Here is a 25126-nt window from a genome sequence, read left to right on the forward strand (position 1 = left end):
AAAAAAAAAAAAGAGGCAAAAACCCAATGCAGTAGCAATTCCAATATGTTCAAAAATCTCAGATGCAAAAGACTAAAGCTCAACGCTTCTTGTACTACAGATAAATACCTGGGTTTGGTTTTAACATCTTGAAATGCTTTGTTATTGATTATAAGGCAGAAGCCAGCAAATTCACATGGCCATACCATCAAGGTAAAACTTTTTACAGCTGTATATGTGACCCAGCAAGACAGCACAAAAATCTAACCACAGACAAGTGTGACTTTTTCAGCAGCTGTTTTAGCCTCAAGTTCCACTTTCTTTTATCCTTTGACTTTTTCAGCAGCTGTTTCAGCCTCAAATTCTACTTTCTTTTGTCCTTTACACCTGACCCCATGTCATTTGCCAGAAAGTGCATGTGTCTTAATTAGCATTGCACTTTCTGGCAAGATCTCAGAAATATTTCCATTGTGCTGGTCCTGGAGCTTTCACCACAGATGATCACTTTCCGCTTATCTCAGGCCAATCTTGACATGGGTTCAGCAAGTCTGTTTTTCTGTTTGGATGCATCTACACAGTGCAGCAGCCCTATGCAGGCACAGCTGAAACAGCTCTGAACAAAGCTGCCCAAAAACTACACGCAGTATGAATGTAGCAGAATGGGGCTTCCAGCTCCTGCAAGGATCAATTAGTCACAGGGCTGCACTCACTGGATTAGTTTAAAAAAATCATGATATTGCCCAGTCCCAGGCAGATATATCCTTTTCCCTCTCTTGCCAGTTGCCATTGTAACTTATTTTCACTTGGCTCTTTCCTTCTGTCAGTCTAGCAAGAGTTTTGTTCCTTGTTCCTCCTTTTGGTGATCTCACAGCACAACCACCACTGTATCTACAACAGGCACACTATACATTTCCTTCTCCATTGAGCTTTCTGCTCCCTTACACTGTTTCCTTTTCTAATAGCTCCTAGGGCAGGTTCCCTTTCCAATTTAAATTCACCATGTCAAAAACTGAGCTCATCTCAGTTTCTATACACTTCTCTCTATTTCTTTCTCTTAAGCTACCAAGAATTAGTAGCCACGTTGCCTGCTGCAGAAGCTCACAACTTTTGTCAGCTTAAACTCCTCTCTTTCCTTCCACAGATGTTCTACCAATACAACATGCCAGTTTCATCCCCATAACGTCATAAAAAAATCTGGATGTTTCTTTCCATCCGTGTTGCTAAAATACTGGATCATTCAAACCTTCTTACTGCAGTCTCCTCCTCCCCAGCCATCCTGGCACCCCTCATCCTTCACACCAGTACAAAACTCCAGTTTGAAAAAACACCTTTTGAATCCAAAATTTAGTCGGTATTTCACCCATTCTAAATTCCACCATTAGTTTCCTATTATTTCTTTTAAAAACGTTCAGATTAATTGGCTTTGTTTTTCATGTCATACAAAGGAGTTTCTCCCTCAAAAAATACCAGTCTGGATTTGATCATCTCACGCAAGACATATGGTCCCCAATTCTTTTGTAAACTCACACTGTTTTCTCTTGTTCGATCTTTACTTCGCAGGTCAGCACCCTTCTTTCACATCTATCATAGCTGAGATTCCCTTGGACTCTCGCCTTTTCAAGAAGGAATTTCTTTTCAAGAACAGTTTTATAAATTCTAGAAAGAAACACCAACAAGAACGCAGAACCCCTAAAAGTCTCCCAGCTGAACTGTTAGCTCTTACCTACTCCTCCTACTCTGTTTATTATAACACGCTGCTTCCGTCTTTGTTGTTTTGTAGAGATTTGCAACAGTGTGGGAGAGAAATACCCATTCTTTGCTGCCATACAAATAAATATTATGAACAATTACTGTATGCTGGGAAGATCATCCATCTAAACCAAAGACAAACTTATGGAAAGAACAGATATATAAATCTCATGTACTATCAAAATGGGAAATACACTCTGAAAAAGGGAATCACTGAGAACGGTAACCTATCATTCCCAGCTTTGCATATTGACCATTATCAGAGTTTTTGTCAACTACAATAGCTTGTTTTAGATTCCCATGTTCCTTCTGGCTCAGGCATCATACCCCCCTTAGCAATTCATACTTTGAATCTGCCATATATCTGTTATATATGAAACAATACTTATCCTTTTGTCAGATCTCTGTGCCACTGCCCTTCTCTTCCCTATTCACACCAAAAAGTTAAAAAGAGAATGAAAATAAGGCACACAAGAGTCACCCACCTAATTATTCAGTGTTTTGACTACTGTTCTATGGTAGGCCTTATTTCTTTAAACAATGTGAACACAAATGCAAGTCTTCTCCGTATTCCTGAAGAGGCCCATTTGAAAGCAGACTGGTATACCCACGCACCTTCATCTTAGGAACACTGACACCTGCTGAAATGATGCAAATCTGGCACATAAACATGCCTATATATTTTTGACATATCTCTACAGAGTTCAAAAGTTGATAGGGCAATTTTTAGAGGATTCCTACTGCTGATACATGAAAGAAAGTCAACTATACCTCCCATTTTAATATACCACAAGTAATTTCACTCCAGAGGACATAGCAACAGAAAGCTGTAATGCAAGTTCATATATTAATGTCCTAATGAAGATCATTATCAGTGAATGATCTTGCAGATGAATGTCTCAGATTACTAGTTAAATGTAGCTTTGCCTAAACAACGACTGCGGCTTTTATACATATCTGGCTTGTCTACAATACAGCATGCCGAAAAACACCAGGAGCTGACATCAAGTGTTCAGGGCCACAAGTAACCACATGGCCATACAGTCTAACCTTCTCTAGGTGACCTTGAATTTCATCACATATCTTATATTAATTGCAAAGATATATTTAAATGGAAACAATTAATTCCTCAACAGAGTCAACAGGTACCTGAGGCAGGGGTGATAACAACCAGAGTGCCTACAGCACCACAGGTTCCAGCAACAGCAAGGAAACAGCCTGAAGGACTCTGATGATTCCAGAGTATATAGCCAGGGAACAAAGAGCCAGAGTAGAAATCCAAACACTTGCATGCTGGGCAAGGAGGACAGTGAACTTTTGTGCACCACAGGCAATGGCTGAAGCTACAAAGCAAAAATTTTATCATAGCCAGTGGTTTTCAGTAACAGCATATGTTATAGACTGTTTACAGTAACACAAGGAATCCTGCTCTCCCTGCAGCCCAGGAAGGAAGATAAGCAAGGCAAAGGTCTGAGTGTGGGAGCAGGTCTTGTATTACTCAGAAATATTCCCCACAAATCCTTCCCCACCAAAACACACTTGTTTTAAGCCTGAAAACCCTGAATCTTTTCTGACATATGGGAATGCATTTCAAAGGCACAAAAAGACATTTTGTCTGCCAAATGTCTCCTGCCGCAGCTACAAGTTTGGTGTAAAAGTATAAACTGCTTTCTTTCTCAATAACATTAACATTATTTGAGTCCAAGTGAAATAATTTTTCCACTACTTTATGAAAGCATCAGTTGTTTCCTATCTTATGATGAGAATGGGTGACTATTTTGCTTTGTAAAATGCCGTACCTCAACATGACCCCAAAGCCTTTCTTCTTTTTCTTTTCTGGATCTTCATTTTCTTCTTTCCTTTTCTTCTCCTTGATTTTAGATTTGCCCTTTTTCTTCTCTTTCTCTCTATTTTTTTTATCTTTTTTTGCTTTGCTTTCTGCATCTTCTGTCTCAGGGTTCCCCAGAGGGGCAGATTCCACATTCTGAGCTTCTTGACCACAGTGAGAGCTCTTATCAGAGAAACCATCTGCACAGAATGAAAAAGAAGCAGTGAGGATGGCTACGGGCCACTGAAATGCAAACACGTGAACTACAGCATGAGTGTCGACAAAGTGCTCAAATGACTCAAAACACTCATTTAATTGAATAGTTTAAGAAGCAGACTAAACAGATCTAGTGGATTCAAGCAGATTTGTATTGCAAATTAAATAGAGAGTAATTTTAGTTAATTGTTTTCTAGTTATTATTCCTGACTCAAAAATTCTGACACGGTAAAGCACTATTCTATTTGAAATCTAGCTTGTTAACCTCCATCAGCTCAAGAAAACCAACGTGCTAGGATGCAAACTTTGAGAGTTTACTTCAACATGAGATTCCAGTGACTGACATAACCAAGATACGTAGTAAAATTATTTCATTCGCTCCCTGGAATCTTTCTATTTCAATGGCTGAACAAGAAATAGATAAACTATTCTGTCTGGTTGGAGAATAGTTGTGCTGTTGCTATTTGGGGGGCTCAGCATCCAAGCACAGTTTTATGCTCTATGCTAAACGAGATGTATTTCCAGACTGGGGTTTATAAACCCATGGTGACAGAATGAGCAGCAGGGTGCTATCAATACACTCTGCCTTATCTACAACATGAAACAAATTTCCTGGTTGGAAAAGGGGGAATTGTAAAACAAGCAAGATAATTTTTAATGTAATCTGAAGAAAGCAGCTGCTTCTTGAAGTTGAAAAACATAATTATTTAAGGATTGAGTTCTAAATCCTCCAACCCACCCCTGCCCCAAAGGAGATCAGTGAAAGACTTTACACTAAACCCAGTCAAGGTTGGATGGGGTACTGCAAAGACAGCTCTATTCAGTGGAAGACGTGAGCAGCTTTTAAAATGTGATCAGCTTCAACTGGACTAAATCACTTGCTCATGGTGCTTTATTGAGCTGGGCCTCAGTGGTGCTAAGTGATGGTGGCTCCCTCAATAAGTGCCATTAGCGACATACCCTCTTCTCCATCTTCAGGTCCATCGTAAGACTTGTCGATGGCAGCTCGGAAACTCTCATTACATCCCCGACCCCGGACCACGTGAGGTCTGGGTCTGTGAAAAGGGAGTTCGTTCTTCCTAACTTCAGCCACGGCAGTCTGTAGGCTCTCAAGAGAACTGGACTTCTTTAATCCCAGAGTAGGGCCAAAATCTTTGCCAGAATAGTCTGGAAAAAAAATAGTTAAATTTTTATACCAAAAAGCACACAGAGAAATTAAACTAGTCAGATACATTTAATTGTGTTCTTTATTACTTGGGGCCTTTGAAATAGTATGCAATCAATGTAATTTGTTCTAAAAATAACATCAAGTTAAACCTAGTTCAGCAGATATCCCCATTCAGAGTTGGAGGGAATGGCACATAATTTACAGACCTGACAAAGTGATGTGCAACAGCTGGCTCACTCTGCACCTCTGTAAGGTCCGTGCCAGTGACAAGAATGCGGTTGCTTCCTCCACCACTGCAGCAATGTCCAACTGGACACTGCTAACAGTCTTGAGGACAGCATTATCTTTAGACTCACAAAAATAAACACTGCTACACAACAAGGGTTTTGCTTTTTAGAACGAGCAGGTTGTATGAATGGTTGATATTTTCAAACACATTTCTCCTGTGAGAAGATATTATTAGTTCTCTCAAAGTCTTATCCAACCTTTTTCTTTAAGCTGAAACTGGTGCTATGATGCCAACATGCACAGCAGGTTTTTCAAGAAACAAGCAAAGCACAGCTTAACGTAAAAGATGTTGTGGCCTCTTTCCTTGTTTGTAGGCTTAAGAAAGCACTTCATATAAAAACAGAGCAAATACCCTTCCAAGTCTCCCAAACCTTCCCTCTCTATGAATGCTTGATTATCTGACCTTAGAAAGGCTTTATTTTGTGGCAGCATTTGTGTTAATTAATATTAATAAAATTATAGTAGAATAAGTAAAGAACAAAGTTCAACGCATACATGCACTCCAATCAACGAAGAAACTCACAGCTTAATTTAAAAGCCTCTGTAGCATCTACTTAGTTTTTATATGGCAGAACAGTAAATGTGTCATAGAAACACTGAGGAAGAGACTTTGCCTTGCAATATGTCTTCTGTCTGTGAGAACACAAGTGCTTTTGCTTTCAACTTTTAAGTGATACTAACACAAGCAACGGGAGAACATAACAGAAGCCCTTCACCTACATGCCCACGTATTGTCACTCCTGAAGGGATTCAAGGGTCACAGAAAAGAGAGATACGTTAGTACTATACAACGTGATTTTACCAATCCTACAGTGCAGGTAATTCTGAACTAGTAAAGTGTGATCAGTGAATTTTAAAGAGGAAAAAAGCTAAGACTTGGCACCAAATAAAGACTTGTCAGTAGTGCCTACACAAAGCAATTTACACTTCCATTGCATGCAGACTGATATGTAGCTAAAAACAAGTGGGGGATTGGGTGTATGTGTAGTAATGTGTGGAGACAAAGAAGTTTAAGGGAAATCTGGCTGCTCGGTCACACAGTGCAACCTTCTTCTGTTCACTAATTGCCATTCTGGAGATTACCATTACTGCCAAATTAGCAAGTGCTAACACAGAGTAAGAGAAATGACTTGCATACAACATAAACATGCTTAAAATCACTAAAAACTTGTGCATCAGTAAGAGGCACTGTAGTGCCTGTCTCAGGCTGGGAAGGAGTAAAACCAAGGGGATCATAATGGGGTAAAAGATGGTAAAGTGAAAGCCACTGATCAGCAGAGAAAAAGCTTTCACACTTTTCAGTCGGCAGCCTGCTTTGGTGGGCTGTTGGGCAGGAGACAGGCACAGCAGCCCACTGGCAGGGCTACAGGCACCAGCCAGGCTGGGCCAAAAGCCAAGGGCTGTCAGGGGCTACAGCTCCCACTCTGCGGGCAGTGGGCACCCAGCACACTTGGTGCGTATCAATCCTCCAAGGAGGGGTATCCACTAGGGATGGTTTCAAGGCAACTACAGTGTCTCCAGGGAAGCGCTGGCCATGTCCCCGCCTCCCCACAGCTCTGGGAGGTCCAGCAGCTGGTGCCGACTCCAGGCTGCTTCAACAGCCACCTGTCCGGCCAAAGGAGCTGTGTATAAAGCCCACACAAAGGTATGTAGACGTTTATCCCAGTGTAAGGTGGACTGCACTGAATTACTGCCTAAGCTCTATTACCTGGAAAAAAAAAAAAAGTCTCAGGTTAAATGCTGGTTGGTTACAGCCTGTTTTATATAAAGTTGAGCCAATTACTCAGACTGGAAGACTACCCTTAACGTATAAAGGTCATTCCTACGGAAATCCAAGCCAACACCTAAAGTCTGGAGTGACACACTCACATGTTACACGGTCACACTATGAGGTGTCCTCATTTAATCAAAAATTTACTGAGACCCCTTACTCACAGATTAGTATTAAGCATTTACCTGACTCACTCTAAGAACGTAATAATTCAGTCTTAAACTTCACCAGCAACAGTGAGAACTTCATATTTTTTGCAATTCATCTTTTATTCCTTTTTCCCCCCCTTTCATCATAGGGCTGCAGCAATCACATATTAGAGCCCAGCTATAGGTACAGGAGCTGAGGAGCTTCCCTAAGCAGGAAGACCTGTCCCCTTGCTTTCTCAGCCAGCATCCATTATTGGGTGCTTCGCAGAGAAATGCACAAGACTTCGTAATGGACAAGTACCACGCCCCGACTAGGGAAATTTCCTTCTACTGCCCATTCCTTTATCTTTTCCATTTCTGCACACATTTAGAACTGCCTTAAGCCTGAAGACATGAATTTTTCCTCATGCGTAAGAAAACCTCCAACTCAACAAATAAACAAACCCTCTCATCTTTTACAAGTTATTAACAAGCATTCCTGGGACACACGGTGTGTGTCTGTATCTAGCCCTACCTGATTTTGAATACAGAAATATAGTTTGGCAATGAGAAGTTCAATTGTTTACTGTGCAAATATGCTTCTTTTTATGAATTTTAAATCCTTGAGCCCTCCTTTTACTGTTTCTTGTAGTACAATGATAAAAAGCCAACTGAAGCATCCACTTTATTATTTTTATAAATGGTGAATTACTTTATGCATCTCTACTGAATTCATGAGAGAAAACAACAGCTGATGTCACCACCTGCCTATGACTGGCTGAAACCAAATTGCTGGTTCTTAGTGGCATCTGTAACTGATCATCCTTTAACCAGAAGATGCTATTACACATACCTTTATTTTCTGCTTAATGCCAACATGGCTAACACAGATATTTATTTTTTTTCTTAATCTACCAGTAAAAGTAAACCTGCTTTCTGTTCTTTTATTACCACTATTATTGATTTTAGGTATTTCCAAGATTATCTTTTTGCCACATTTGCACATTCCTTTCTTCATTTTATAGCCCAGCAGAAGGAAATATGCCAAAACCAAGATGTCAGTCATGAAAATCAAACGGAAACAAACGACACAGCCTTGTGGGCAATGCAAGTTACCCCAAAGGCACGTGCAGAGAGTGGAAATAAGAGAAGCCATGAATCGCTGCCACTCTATGTGAAATACAACTCCTAAGACACTCTAAAGAGTAAACAATTTATATATTTATCATTAACTTTATTTTTCAGGTGTTTCTTCTTGAAAACCAAAATTGTAGGAATATGTCTAAAGGAGAATATTTAGAGGAACACATCTGTGTGAGCTAGACTAATTTACTTTTTACATTTTGAAAGATACAGTGAGGTAAAAAATAGCTATAAAGGAAAAAATAAGGAAAAGCATCACTGAGACTGAGAAAATTAGAATAAACACTAAGTTTATAAATAATTTGGCTCTGTTTTTACTACATTCCTGGTTCCTATTGCATTGCACACGATGGAGGTTCATGTGGTACTAGGGAAGAGAAAATGGTTATGAAAACAATGAGTCTTCTGCTCTGTGCACACTGGGATGCTGGAGAGAACACACGACTGCTTTTACCAGGCAAACAACTGTTTGATCATGAAGCACTAATGATGACTTCTTTAGTGGTAGGACTCAGAGTGAGATGTGCCAACAGCTTCTAGGGAAGCAGGCACAGCTCAGTGCCTGTTCTGCTTTGGACACACATCCTGAATAACATTCATGGTGCCCAACTCGGCCTCACTGAACTCGGGTCTTCCTCAGCCTAACTGATCTAACTGCTCACTCTTTTTTTTATTGCAACATAACATGGGGACTTAGATTACTCCATGTTCCATTCTTTCTGAAGCATTTTGTTTCATGTAGTTTTATTTATTTCTGGTAGGACTCACAGTATGCACGACTACAAAGGATTTTTCCCTCTCGCTTTTATTTTTATATTCAGATACTTCCTCTATCATCAATCTATTCAATGCAGAGAATGATGTGGGAAGGAGGAATCTGAAAGTCATTACATCATTTAGCTTGTGATTTTCAAATGAAGAGCTCTAATACAACATTTTTGCAGAAAAACCTTTGATTACACTGTAGCCTTTTCTTCAACACTAGTTTATACAGGTAGCACAGAAAAGATTGTGAAGGGCTTGATAAAAAGCAAGAGAAAAATCACTATCTTGCACTCCCATATTAAAGACAACATATATTGTCTGGTTCATTTTATTATACCTCAATCCAAGCATTCCAAATTAGAAGCAGAAATACTGAATGCAGAACAACCCCACACCTGACAGAAAAAAAATCTAATAAGGAGAAATCAAAGCATGGGAGAATTTAACAAGTTCTCTGATTAAAAGAGCCAGCTACAGTCTTCAGATTTACAGATATTTCAATCTATTTTACTACATATAATGATTGCAATTTAGCCCACATTTGCACAAACTGCAATTTCAGCTATGAATAATGACAGTTCACAATTTGGGGCCCAGAAGGTATGCTGAGCTTTAGCCAGCTGAAAATAAAATGCTTGGAATAAGGCAGCCATTTGACAAGAGGTGAAAATGCACTACTGTCACCTTAGAAACCTCCGCTCATCTCACTCCTTTCTGTAGACTTATCACTAACAAACAACACTGCAACAACACTGCAAGGAAATGTGTTAGTATTTCAAAAAGAGTATGTACGGCATTAAACGTCAAAACCGCTAACGAGTTCCACAGTGCAACAATATTAAACCTAAGAATTGGGAACAAAAGTAGAGGTTCAAGCAAAAGCCTCAGTGAAATGGCACATGCATTTGCCAGGTCGGTGCTGAACGTGGGACAAAACGCAGCGGAACCTTTCTTTGCACAAACCCTGTCTGATCTTTGCTGAAACCATTGTTTCCTTCATTTGGTTACACAAGTTTAACCTCTCACATAACCTTCCACTGTATAGCTCTGCATTCAGTCAGAAGTTTTCCTAGGCATCTGAATCCCTACTTCTCCAGTAAATTAGTTTGCACCAACTAAACCCCCCAGTTGGTGCAAAGTGAAGCACTTGCCCTACAAACAGGTCCCAATATAAATCAAGCTACCATATCTTCTACAAACCAGGGGCTTTCTCCTCAGGGATATTTATGCATATTAAATTGACTTTAGATATAGGTGTTACAATCTGCTGGAGGAAAACTGCTATAGGAGAAGCAATGCAGAGAGGAGAAAGTCCAGTTTTTAGCAAATAGCAATTTCAGGCACCTTGTAAATTGATCAGTCTGGAACTGAGCAGTAGCAAAAAATATTGTAGTGACCTGTGATTGCTTTACTTCTGCTTCCACACCCGCCCTCTCAAAAGGTCAAATCCAGCTTTAAAAGACTGCAAAACGTGACACTTTCTGAGATTATTTGATATAAATTACACTTCTCAAACTAAGACAACATTTTTGCTCCCGGGCCAAAGTTTAACATGAAGTAAAGAGTCCCTGCACTAATATTTAAACAAAGTCACTTTTACTGGTATGAGACATTACCTTTAATTTGTGGGACAGATGGGGAAACTTCTTCAGCAGAACAGAAGAAAGCAAGCCAAAACTTAGGTTAAATTCGTGGTTATGATCTACTTTGTTAAGCCTTAAGCCCACTTTGAAATAAGATGCTAAATTATTACTCAATCTTAGTCATTAAGCCTGAAATAATATTTTTTAAAATTACTTATTTAAATCTGAAGTAACAAATTAGAACAATGCAAACAGTTCATATTAAGCTTTGTGTTTTCGTCACTAATTCAAAACTTTTTTGAGTTCTTTACATGTGAATGCAGAAGGAAATTCTCTCATAATAATCATGTTATTTTCTTTTTCAAAGGGTGGTACGTTATTTCTATGCATCAAGTTTTGGCCTGGACACATTTTTATAAATACTTATATAATCTGCATATTAAAGATTGCTTTAAGCATTGTTTGGGGATTAATTTAGGCTATTGAAACAACAAGGAAGATGATCGTTGTAGAAGAAAAGCCAAGCCAAGGCAACAAGGAAAATACATTTAAACATCAGCAATTTACTTGCAATTAAAAAATGAATGTTCCTTATCTGTGAATGTTAACACTAAGAAAAGAGAGATTTTGAGCAAAATAACTGGGAAAAGGATACCTTTTGCTAATAATGACATTGCTTTTGTTGCTTTTGTACACCTGCCCACCCTGATCAGTGAATCCTACATGCTTGAGATATTTATGAGCTCTTTTTATTGCTAACCCCATCACCACCAAGCTGCCCAACAGCCGCTCTAATTTAAGATGTTCTAAATATTGTTGCCATGGGTGACACACGAACATGGAGTAAGGCAAAGCTCTGCTAATAAAAAGCCTTTCACAGCATTTCAGTCCTTACTCATAAGTAAAGTTAAAATTTATGGCTTTTAAAATACTGGATCTGAGAGAGGTCAGGTTAAATGGCTGCTAGTAATAAAAGGAATCAATATGCCACAGCATCTGAAGCAGCCAGCAAACTAAATAAACACTTCATCCAAATCCACTTGGCCCTGAATTAAAAGAACATAAAATACTGTATTTATTTTGTTTGCCCTCCACCAGTCTGTAGTTTGCATCACTACATCCGCTAGAATTCTACACAGAGCAAGCAACAAACATATGTTGCCCAAATAGCAATTAAACTGTGTGTCAAGGCTAGGAGCAATTAACTGGGCATTAACCTTATCAGGAAACCACTTCTGGATTAGCCAGCTACAAACAGGCAAACATCTCAGTCTGGGAAGATTCTGCAACGTGTATTTACAAAAGCTTCAGAGGACTCAGACTTTCTGTCTCAGGCACATACAGAGTAAATGAGCCATTTCCAGTAATAACCCTTAATTCATAAACCCTGAACAAAACCAGAATCACCTTGTCCAGTGATTAGTGTGTCCTATTAGCATAGGAATGCAAGAAAATTTGTTCCTTACAGCATTTTAAAATAAAGCAGACTAAATAGTGAACTTGCATCTTTTGCTCCTAAGCTACATTTGGTTCAGTTTATAGATTGACTTTCAGAAGAAGTCATGAAAATCTATTTCCTTCTGTTTATCTATATGTATTTCAAAGGAAAGTGCATAGGTTAATCTTCAGTTTAAAAAATTAATGCACATTTTGCTTGAAATTGCCATGAGATAATGTATTAAAAAGGTAGATACATACCTGTAATCAATCTATCTCTGTATACACACAAACACAAAGGCCATTCACAAAGGCATGCATATTTTTGAAATTGCTTTGTTTGTGAGTTTAGCAATATTTGTTTTGAAACAGTTTTGAAAAGTTCATGCCAAAAATCCAACTCTTAAATGAGAATATGCAGAATTTTGTCAAACCTACTATTAACTAAGGGAAACAGTTATCCAGCACATCTCAAAATCCCTACAGAATTTGAAAGGATTATGAAGGTTTTCAGGAAAAATCCCCAGCAAAGGTTCCTTTTTATTTCCTAGTGAGATTTTTAAGACCATTTGAATGCTTATAAAGTTGATAACAGTATTTTATTATAGATGCCTCATAGTTGAATCCATAGTTGAAGTGAAATAGGATCTTTAACCAAGATTTATTTTACATGGTTCAACTTTTTTTTTTTGTTTCCCCTTAAACTATCCTCTGTAATGAAACTTCTCTCAGTCTCGTTCCAGAGATGAGGATTGTTTTTAGAAAAGCAAAATCCCCCAAAGAATACACCTCTTTTTTGCCATATCTGAATAACTGAGGAATGGGAAAAATGTTTCCAGCTGGGTGATAAATTTTCCCCATATTAACCAATATACTCAAAAAAGACTGAAAGGAAACCTTTCAAGCTTTGCACTCAAGTAGGCTTTGAACTACATCCTTCGCTGCAGCTTTGAGGGAAGGAAAGCTCGATTTCTACGTCTACACTCCATGTTCTTATAACATTAGTTGGATATATAAGATTAGTATACTTGGCCATAAACTTGCACCTGAGGTACAGGAATAGAAATGCAGATGCACTCCCACAGGTACACGATATTCCATGTGCACATTTTCAGCAACTACAATGATCCCGTCTACCGACTCACCAGAAGCTAGAAAGAAATATTCACACAGGCTCCTCAGCCTATGTGTTCAAGTAAGTTGTAAAGTTCAGTAAGAAATCGAGAAGATGGAGGGTTTTGTAAGCAGAGGGAACATAAGTAAAAAAAAGACTTTAGTACTGAGACCAATTTTGTAGGTCTTAAAACATGAAAAGTATTTTCAAGGCTTTCTTCCAGAAAACTGAATGCTTAGAAAAAAACACGCCCATTTCATGGAACTAACAACAAGGAGATTTCCTTCTAAACAGCTGCAGCAAAGGATTTTGCTAAAATGTTCTGTAGTGTGCAAAGGCACAGTCTCACACCCAATAACATCTGGCTGGCTTTCTAACAGACATGATTCACAACTGGATTACACTCCCAGCCTTCCTTAAAAATAAAGTCAAAATACTACTTTATCTATACTGGTTAACTTTGAGGCCTAGTCTGTACAATTTACTGCTTTACACTTAACATATGTTTCGGCATGTATAGTACAACCCTTCCTTAAAAGGTTTGCAGCTCGCTTGCTAGGAATGTCATGATGTGTCATTTTAATGAAAAGGTTGTATTTTAAAAGAACACTGACAAGGATGTAAGACATCCAGTAAAGATGGTTGCAAAAATCTGTGTCTTTTGAAAACTCGTTACAATCTCGTATGTTTAACAAATGTGCACCTTAATATTCTTCATAGAAAAGGGAACCTCCCCAGATCCCTAAGTTTAGTTTTTCCTGCAGCAATTTTTAGTATCCTAGAGATGGCATGCTATTAATTACTGAGTTATGTGTTAAGGATCTTTTCAATATGCAGTTCTGCATTGCTACTATGTGTTTAAACAGCAAATTAGAAAAGTTAATAGAATTGCTGCATGGAACAACTTAGAATATGATTAACAGCAAATTAATATAAACTTTTCTTACCCATTTTTCTTGCCTGTGTACAAATGACATTACTTTGTTCCCTTTCACTAGCCCAATAAGTAGAGAGTAGATTAAAAACATGCTCCCAAACATTATATGGTACAAGATTGCAGAAATTTGGGGTCAAAAGAGAAGAAATGGTCATTCCAACTCTTCTTGATGACACCCAAGAAGACCAATTGACCAATGGTGACATCACTGGAAAAATTAGTCAAAATACTATCCTAAATTAAGACAAATTCCAAATGTCTCCAAGTGTACCAGGAAGGTGAACAGGCACAGTGATATCGCAACCAAGATACCAAAATATAGGTTAAGCACAGTCAAATAACATTTTAATACAGACAAATCCAAGATGGCATATCTTAGAAAAATAAAGGTTTCCTCTAAGCTGAGACTTGATATTACTAGATTGGAGTCTAGTTATGAGTAGATCAGGATGCCCTTGGATAGTCAGATTCCTTATCAACCATGTCAAAAAACTGATACAGTACCATGGATCAGGTGCAAAACTCATCATGGTTGGATCCTTGGATGAAATTTCAAAATCTGCTATTACAAAGGCAGGAACAGGTTCTCACAGGAACAGGCAGTTTTTTTCAAACAGGTAGTTTTTCTTTTAAACAGACAGCAATCCAGTCAAAATACATCAGTACAATGAAATATCATAAATTAATACTGAACTGTGATCTTGGCATAGAACAGGGTTCTAAGTAATTGATATGAGCTACAATTTTCAAGAGCCTTACTCTAAGATCAAAGCCTAAGTGTGCTCAAAGTAACAAGGACTCCAGAAATGGAACACATTGGGTCATTTTCCATCTGGTTCAAACCTAGTAGTCAAATCTTCAGCTGGAGTAAATCAACATTTTACCACTGTCTGCCAGCTTATAGCACCTGTATCTGTCTTTTGATCATTGCACTCTGCAAGCTCCATACTCTGGCATTACACATCCCTGCCCACAGAGAGTCTGGCAACGAGAGCTCATTCTATGTACGTGACAGCACGAGTGTCAGATGTTAGGAAGTTCAGCCTGAGGTGGAGTCAAAGCAGTGATTTGTAGATTTTAGCAATCCAGAAAGACATCTTCAGCTACACCCTGGTCTTGCTAAAGGACTAAGAAGAAACGAATGGGTTCATATGCCTTTCAGCAGGAACCTGTTTACTCTTTGAAAGTTCTGTTTTTACTTAGTTCAAGCAATCAAATGTCTGGAAAGAAGTAATAGCTTTAGAAGTATAAAGAGCACAAAGACACATCATCATAGATTATCAGTAGTTTTGAAATATTACTTTGAGCTTTAAACACATCATCATGTGAACTTTCTGAGGCAAGACCACCTCTGCCAATTGCAGTTCACAAAAGTAGTTCGATGTAGTGTTTTCCCTGGATTATTTGTTATCTTGTGTGTGCATCTGGTGAGTGCAGTCCAGATAAAAAAATAAAAATAAGTATTTTTGGAAGATAATTTATCCATGTTACAGTAATTCTTCCCTGTGTTCTTTTTCCTAGCTCTACAGCATTAAAAAAAATTTAACAAGTATTTACATACTTCTAAAAAACTGCTTTCCAAATAGGGTGCTTTGATTTGTTCTGTTTCTTATTTTAAGTAATGGTTTCCTCCTTTGCTTATGTTTTGCTGGGTCTTCTGACTGATGGAATCCATCCAAAATAAGATGGACAATGCTAACTGCTGAAATACTAATCTGCAGATCCTTAATCACAGCTTTGGTTTTGGTTTACACTGACATTAACTTTAGCAAGGCCTGACCTCTATGCAGAACACCTTCATTGAGACAAAGTAATGACATAAATGCACAAAGTACGAGTGACTGTTGATCATCACCCAACCGGGAAATAAATCTGTGCACAAAGAAGTGCTGTCAGATACACAGTTCAAATAAATAGAAAGAACAGGTATTTTTGTTACCCTTTTCTGTTATGCTAATTTGAGAGCAGGTTAAAAGTTTTCACATTCTAATATGATATTGAAAATTACATATTGCCACTTAACACCCTGAATCATTTGCAACAATACCTATCTTCCTTTCTAGTAATCTCATTTTGAATTTCATATTTTGTTTTTCTAAGACTAAAAGGATAGTACATTGATCCTCCTTTGCCCTCAGAATCCAGATATTGAGTATAAACACAGTTTACTTATAAATGAAGGCAAATATATTTGGCTACATATACAGTCATACAACACACAGGTAGAAAACTTCATTCTTTAAAAATACGTAATTTCTCATCTGCATTTCTAAATGCCATGACAACATAAAAATTATATACTACTATTTGTGTTGGTTGCCCACAAATATTTTTGCCTTCTTTCTTTGACTGTGGACCGGTATTTTCTCCACATTAAGAGGGAAATTTGATTAATCTGTGTAACGCATTTCCTCAAGAAGATAATGCATAGCAAGCCATACTGTGTCTGAGTATAGACTTAAGGCAATCAATTACTGAGGTATTAATATGATTCTTAAAACTTCACACATACTACCACATGGTTCATCAGAACTGCTTGACAGCTTCTTCCCCCAAAATTTAATGAGCATGTCAACCCTCATCTTGGATAGTGAATGGAATTTACTTCAGAGCAGAAAACTAAAATCAGATTTTGAAACACTGACGCTAATGTTATGAGAATAAAAAATGTAATGGTGGTTCTACCATATCCTTAATTGGCCCCCCTGCGAAAAAGCAGTCCCACAGGAAGGAGATGAACTGCTAGTTGGGTTCAGATCTTGTTGAAAGAGTAAAAGAAAGAAATGGGTAATCAGTCATAATTTCTCTTCACAGTGCTAACCCTGATAAACATTTATGTGAATAATATTTTGCTGTTGTGGATACTAAGAGTTCACATGTGTTCAAAGGGAAGCAAGAAAACTCAAGAGAAGCAAAATCTATTGAAGATCATCAGATAAACAGAAACTATTCTTGCCTTCAGTCTTTAAGTCCCTGAATATTTGAACACAATGAGAGCTCTTGGAGAAGAGTAAGACAAACTTGTCATATCTTTGTATTTCTCATAAGGCATTTGATGATATCAGAAAAAGGACACAGGCCATATAGACCTTTTTTTCTGATCCCGTATGACCACTGTTAACTTCCTGGAATATGTTACACATGAAACATGTCCAGAATAACAAACAAGAAACGCCACCCCAAATAAAGATGACGCTGCTTCCTGTTCCTATCAATTCTTCATTACAAAAGCACACAGAATCTCTCTAATCATGGGCCAAAATGCCACTGCACTTGGTGTTATACCAACTCCAAACAGAATTAATATTCAGTACCTCTAATAATTTTTGGTTGCAAAAATACCCATATTCCTGCAATACAAGCTCTCTTTAGAGTGGCAAGACTGCACAGAATTCCCTTATGTTCTCTTAAACTGGTTTTGGTATTTGTTTATTTCAAGCCAGTTCTGAAAGAGTGGTCCCTTCTTGCATGGATGCTCTTCATAGAATGGGTTAATTTTTTTCAACATAGATTATTAAAAAACCCAACAACCCTTAAAGCTGTTTTAGCACAGAAGCCCTCTGATTACAAGTTGGTGTTTTGTGGCAGCTTTAATACAGTCTTATTGCTGACTCTGTCATTCTTCAATGTCTGTGCTCTTAACTCTAGAGAAGACTTAGATGATATTCCTGTGTGCTAAAGCAGATTACAAACACACTGCCTTCTAGTTCATTCAGTTTGATCTAAACTCAGCTACCCCGAGTAAGAACTAATATTGATATTGCCTTATGCTATATGACTTAAATTTTAATCAGTACGTTTTCTTAGTCTAATTAAGCGATTAAACTGCTTAACTGAAATCTACAGGCAATTGATTTATATGGAGGTACTAAGAAATTCTATTTGAAGTTTAAGAACAATTCCTTACCAAAGGTTACAAACACATGAAAGCTCAAATGGCAAAAATATATTTCAGTATTAGTCATTCTAACATTGCTGGAATTCTCCTTGTTAATTAATGCTATTTACTCGAGCAGCTATTCCTGGTTTTCATTTTCTAAAAATCACTAGTAAAATGAGCACTCTTTTTTGCTAATGCAAATTACAGGGCAAGTGAAGACTCTTCATGCACTGTAAATGTAACTCATCATTAAACTTGGAGAATTACTGCTTCTGCTTCTTTAGCTATAAAAACTTCCTTAAAAATATCTAAGTTCCCTTCTTCCAATTTGGATCATAAAGTGTTTCCTGTAACAAAACTGAAGATGGAAAGAGGCAGAACTTCTATCGCCAAGTCTCATAGGTCTGAAGGAGTTACTGTTGCAGACAACGTGTTGTCACTGAGGTCTGAGGAACAGTGAAATGAGCAGGACTACCTGGGAGGTCAGTAACTGCTCAAAAAGGACAAGTTTCAGTCTACAAACTTTACTGTTTCTTTTACTCTAGGTGAGAAGATTCTTGTATCTCCAGTTGACATAAAGTACAAATCACCAGCTCACATGAAGTACTAAACATAAAGAAGAGTATCAGAACTTCATCAAGATTCCCATAAAAAGCCCAACCAACCTATCAAAACCATCCCAAAATCGCCACAAAAAGAAAGTTGTGCTGATCTGCACAAATGGTGCTAAGAAGCTGGGGGGTTCTTGACAAACACAACTTAAGTGAACATATTATTTTGGCTTGAAGCCATCAAGTACAGATCCACATTTCTTAACACTAAGAATGTTCGCTACCTACACCTCCCTCCTCTGTTGCTTCGGTATCTTGCAGGGTGAAGGACCAGCACAAAATGACACATAGCACTGTGCTGGCTGCTGAGTGCTCAGGTCAGAATTTTACAAGATTACTTGTGAGCTCTTCCATGAGAAAAGGTGAAACTAAGCAAGCAGAGAGACTATGGGATTTTATAAAATATTAAGCACTTGCTCCCAGAATAGGAATGTTTAAAGGTTTCAGCTTCAATCTGTGTGCCTTACAACTCATGACGTTCCCCTCTCCCCTTTAATTATAATAGCCAAGATAATTAATCTTTTTAAACTGTTGCTCTATATTGTTCCAAATCCAGAGGTTTAATCCAGCACTAGCTATTTAAACTTGAAGTGATTCTTTATAGCCTATGTGGTTTATAGACTATAGCAGGATCTTTCAACATAGTGTTTGTTATATCAATAAACATTTTTATTTGTTTACACATACAGTAATACTGTACCTACTACATACTAAATAAAATGCATAATTTATTTGCATTTTCCCATCTGATTTTCTGAAAAGGCTCATAAAATTTTAATGAAAGTGGTTAAAGCAACAGACTATGTATTAAAATCATATTCAAAAAATGACCTTAAAGGAGTACTTCTAAAATTGCAAAGTAAAGCACTTAGGCTTGAAAAATGCCGTGGCAGAGGTGTCCACCATTAACTTATTTCTCTCTCTGTGCACATTCTCATAGACTTACATTTTATGTCACAAATACATCATGACGATTTTATTTACAAAACTCCAGTTTCTTTCTCTCAGCAAAGATCTGATCTTTTCTTCCACATGTAGAGCAATCCCCCCACTTCATACTGACCACACACTTTGATAGCTGCTCTGAGATCAGCAGTAAAAAGCTTTCATGCCTCTTTCTCAAAACCTTAGTAGCAAGGTGCTTTTAATAAATATTAGTGACGTCATTTTAAGACAAGCGCGTACAATCTGTGTCTCTGTGAAAAGGAACTGAAACAGGAGGATGAAGATCAATTTAGGTTCTCATTTTAAGATTCTCAAGGCTTGATTCCCCCACCCTCCAACTCCCTTTTCTGATATGTAACATCTAGCATGTCCTGGGCTCACAGCACTATTGCTACTGACTTTGGTTGCAGCCTGAATACATTCAGCACTTGTGCAAACCAATACACGTCCAGGCCAGGCACCGAGGTGCAGAACACACCATCTCACTGGGTGTGGTTTAAAGATGCCTTCTGGCCCCCCACAATCCTGAGGTACAGGAAGAGTTAGAAAATCATTTGAGCAGCATGTAAAGGCTAGAAACAGAAACGATGTTTCTTTTTCCCTAAGATCATCTACACCACTAACATCACATCCCCCAGCCAGAATAAACTAAACAGCAACACACCTTTCCACTTCAACAACAAATGAGTCGAGGGCTGGGCCCAACACCACAGCCTTCATTATCCTGAAGCAGATCCCTCTCGTGCTCTGGCAGTGAAGTCCCTGAGAAGTGTTGGGGTTTGAATATATAATCTCACACCACCAGCACCCACAGAAAGGCTGTAACTTGCCTTTGTGGACATCCTTACAGTCAGTGCTGCCTACTTCAGACACCTTAAACCTTCAGACTTATGTTCTTCTAATAGAGTTTGTATATAAGGTTTCCTACATGTGGGGGTTTGGTGGTGGTCTTTTTGATTGTGGTTGGTGTTTTTCTGGTTGTTTTGTTTTCAGTTTGGTCTTGTGTTGGTTTTTGGTTGGTTGGTTTTGTGTGTTATTTTAAAAAGCAGGATTTCTTATGGCACAGTTGGTTACCACAATTTTTTTCCCCACACGGTTTCCAGACCCACTGTCCTAGATCAGCACAAGATAGTCTCCCCCTCTCTCTCGGTTATGGCACTCTTTCCCACACTGCATCCTCTCATGTAGTGACATGGCCAATCTCTCTTTCCCATTCCCAGCATCGTTAACTAGCTCCTCCCATCTTCCCTAGTAGCTTGCTATCTCTAGCCATATATTCTTCCTTTTTCCTCTCCTAAACAAAAACAAATATCAGAGTTATTTCAGGAGACAGTAAAAGAACAATCTCTGTCAAAAAAAGCAAATAAACCCCACGCTTCAATTGACACTTGAATGGAAAGTTTTACTTCAAACGGCTCCGGTTTCATAGAATCTGTAAGGGGATGTGTCACACATGACACTTAACAGGTGATAACATAGTGACTGCTGCACACTACACCCATACTCCATATACAAAGAGAAAAGAAAAACCAAACCATGAGTAAAAGAGAGCAAAGGGGTTTTTTCTGAGACTTAATGATTTATCCATATTTCCTACAGAACAGCAGAAAAAAAAAATGACTGCAAGAAATCATTTTTCTTCCGTATGTTTTCTTTTTCTTTAATGCGTTTGCTCTTTTACTATAAACTCAGACTGAAAATTATTCTTTGTAGCTATTTGGTGATGTACATTTCAGTCATAAGCAGTGAGTTATTCGATGCAACGGTTGACAAAATTTAGTCTTCATGTAATGTTCTTTTTATTCCCCCTCCCCTTTGAAATTAACCACTGCGTTATTTTTTTAGAAAGGAATTAAACTCCAGAAGCTTCGATCGAACAATTTTGTCATTTTGATTTTGGAATTAGGCATCTGAGCAGATTATAAAGTAATAAAAAAAAAGGCATCTGATTAACTACACTATATAGGATTTCTCTTTTATAACATCTCTGTTTGTCAACAGCAGCATTACAACTGGCAACTGAAAGAAACAACCCTTTTTTTGAACACAGGAATTTATGCCAACTACAGATAGCAACAAAAATTGTAATTACATGAAAGACCCAAACAAATCAATGCCTGATCCTCTATCCTGGTCCTTCTGCACACAGCAAGTTAACTAAGGTTTTTATTTGCAATCTTTGTAATGGATGCAAACTTCTGGTGCTGAGTTCTAGTTCTGTTCTGTTTGTCCCTCTCCCCTTTGCCAGGTCCTGACTCCAGCACTGGAAGGGACATGATCCCTATTTAAGCTTTCAGTGCAGTAGAGTCAGGGTCTTGCTGTTACAATGGCACTAAGGAAACTAGCATTTTGAAACTGGGCTAATTGTAGAATTAGTGTCTGCCTCTCTCCACTGAACTCCCTGCTTTCCCCGAACCCACTAGTCACATGAGACAGAATGGTTCCTTCCTGTGCTATTCAGTCTGTGCACTCAGCAGCAACAGAACAGGAGAAGGAGATGATCTAGAAAAATAACCTGACTCGATTATGTCCTGCATGCTCCCCTGCTTCTTGGAAGTCTGAAGGTGAACCATTCAGGTCACAAATTTGCTCTTCTCACAGACAGATATCCGTGCCACAAAAGCTTCTGTTAAGTATGAGAACCAGCTTGAAGACAGGGGAAGTATTAAAGAAAGAATTTTTACAACAGAAGGTGAATAGCCAAGAAGCGCAGAATCAGATATAGATTAGCCTCAGTATAGATGTCACATTACTGGTGGGGGGGGGGTTGGTTGGAGGTAGGAACTGACATTTCTTTTAAAAACCACAAACACAAGTTCGACCTTATGTCAATAGGGATCTGCTGTGCATTCACAGGGTTAAGGTACCAATCATTATGTTTATAACTTGCAGGCCATCCCAAAACCATTGGAAACTACATTACCCCATGCAAGACTAAATTAAAGCTAATTAAATGAAAAAGCTAAGTAAATGAAAACTTTCATTTATCAAGACATCAGTCAGAAAAAAGGCTAAGCACTAGAGAAGGTATATTTTGAAAGGGCAGCATGGTGCCTTGGCCTGAGGTAGAAGGAAATTACCTGCTGATATTTGATGTACCTCAAGGAAGTGCTTTCTACTCTCCTACGAAATGCTTTCCATTTGGGTTGCCACTGCTACGTACAAAAAACCCTCTCCTGCTCTGCTCTTAGGCCAGAAAAAAGCATTTCAGTAGGACACTTAATTAGGGATGATATTCTGGTTACTTTCAGAGTGCTGTGCAGGTAAGCACTAAGTAGCATCGCAGTATTGAAAGACCCACTAAAAATAACGCTGTTTCATGAGATATACAAATAGCAATGTAATTCTTTTCTTCAAAGTTAATTTCTGAGCCATATTGCACTGCATAGCTTTTATTACACAAAGATATGTATTCATAAATAGCACCAGCAACCCGTTTTATACAATGAAGCCTCATTTCAAATGCTGTAACAGGCAAACACTGTACAAGATACTACTCCAGAAGTGAGCTGGACTAGAAATATCAATTACCTTCAAAATCCTTTTTATTGACATGGCAACATGATGGGACTTCAAAATAAAAAATGAAGGAGAAGAATCATTCAAAGTGGAGAATTATAAATGCTTCTCGGTCTGTATTCAAGTCTCAGAGGGTATTACAAGTGGCAAATACACAGTATTACAAAATTAAAAACAAAAAAACCCAACCAAACCAACCACAAAACCAAAACCCCAAACAAAACCACAACAACTATATCTTCTGTGGGGCTATGTAATTTTAAACTTTCAGTCAACTAGTTCAAAAAACCAAAAGTGCACTGTTCTTCTCTTCAGCCAGTAGCTCATTTAGTTCAGTGCTCTTCTTTCTGCATCTCATACTTCATGCTCCAAAATGTAAGTTAGAGGGCCAGATGTATTATCTGGGAAGTTTTCCAAATTCATTAACTCCTTGGCACCAGTGACTTCAGGATACCCGTTGCCAGCACTGAATATTATGCCCAGCAAAAAAAAACATCTCTTGGAGGAAAAGGATTAATAAAATGAGACATTCGGCAGTGGCTGTTGGTCTCTTTGGTCACAACAAGCAACTAAAAGAATCACAGGAGCTGCCAACACTGATCACAGCCAACTTTCACCACCTAGTACTCTGAAGGTCTTCCGTGACTATCTGCAGATCATTCACCACAAATGTTGAAAAAAGCACAGGTACTGCTTGCAGGAACATGAAACCAATAGTAATAGAAAAGACTGGCAGGAAGGCTGCAACTCCAGCTCTAACTGCAGAGGGGGGGAAATGTTACACAGGGGTGTTAAAATCACACCATCACTTTCTCCTCAAGTACAGAAGATGCAGACTGAGCAAATTTGTTTTGATTTCTGAAATGGATGCAGTGCCCTAAAAATGCAGGAGAGCCGATGGATCCACTTGCTATTTTCAGCTTTCTTCTTAGGGCCAAGGTTGGAGTTTCATGAAGGAAACAGCTTACTATCAGTCATGCAGGCACTTTCATGAGACATTTGTTCAGGCACCATCACCAGAAAAGCTCTCTAATTTAAAGACCAACATATAGCAAGAGGCCCCAAGGATTTTAAACATTAAATTTGTTTTGCTGGTTGTTGTGCCTTTGAATCTCCAGTTTCACTAAAAACACTATAATTTCTTTACACTCTTTAAATTTCAAATATACTGTTTCTTAATCTTTGCTTAGGCCTAATGTCAGTTTTCTTTTTTTTTTTTACCATCTCAAATCACTTCAAATTTAGTAACAATTCTTACTGCATGTGATATTCCAGGATCCAGAGATATCAAGATGTCAGGTCCTAATAACCACTTCTGCAATACTGTAGCATCTATTATCCTGTATGAAATTCTGCACTAACACTACTTCTTCTTCTTTCAGACAAAGCTTTATTTCTGCCTAATACAGCACTCCTCATGTAGACACATCCACCATATTTACAAGCTCTCCTATGCTTGTGTCAGAAACAACCTGGAATACAAGGCATTAGGAAGTTCCAACTCAAAGCAGAAACTTTCAGCAAAGACAAGAAATGTGGCAGGCTCAGCACAGACCATCACAGGGGAAAGTGAAGAGAATACATGTCCCAAACAGCCTACAGCTGGTAACTCCTGCCAGCACCGCACCATTTACTCGAGTGTTTCAGCCACAGCAGGTACAGACTCTGCAGGCACATCGCTCCTTCAGCCCACTGTGGGCTGACACACACAAGGGAATTACCACACACAGAAGACCACTTATTTCAAATACTAGCAGGCCTTAAGTGGATGCACTCATCACAGCCATTAAAGGTTGCACTTCATTTTATACTACTTAAACATTTTGGGGTTTTTAATACTGTCTTGACTTGCTTCACTGAGTTCTGCACAGCAATACTGACCTAGGGGAAAAATAGCAACTATGGAGTGTGAACATCAAAACCCATCCCCAAGCCTCAGTTAATACAACTATTTGCCCAGAATCACTTCAGGAAATTAAAGAAAAAAAGTGGAAAGAAAGGAAGTAGAGGAAATGTATGAGTACCTTGGCTGGAAAAAATTTCTGTGTGTTGTTTTTTCTTTCTC

General features: G+C 38.4%; 1 protein-coding gene across 1 annotated transcript in view; it reads right to left on the reverse strand.

The window, feature by feature from the left end:
* Nucleotides 1-25126, reverse strand: part of PARD3B (par-3 family cell polarity regulator beta) — a 392632-nt gene that overhangs the window by 132598 nt on the left and 234908 nt on the right. Inside the window, exons 17-18 of the mRNA XM_027880190.1 lie at nucleotides 4733-4939; nucleotides 3528-3756 (exon numbers count right to left, since the gene is read on the reverse strand). Of these exons, the coding sequence (XP_027735991.1) occupies nucleotides 3528-3756; nucleotides 4733-4939 (436 nt within the window). The remainder of the gene's footprint in view (nucleotides 1-3527; nucleotides 3757-4732; nucleotides 4940-25126) is intronic.

This window comes from Empidonax traillii, unplaced genomic scaffold (genome assembly GCF_003031625.1).
Source record: "Empidonax traillii isolate 1590-97213 ecotype Southwest subspecies unplaced genomic scaffold, ASM303162v1 scaffold65:size4453928, whole genome shotgun sequence".
Lineage (NCBI taxonomy): Eukaryota > Metazoa > Chordata > Aves > Passeriformes > Tyrannidae > Empidonax > Empidonax traillii.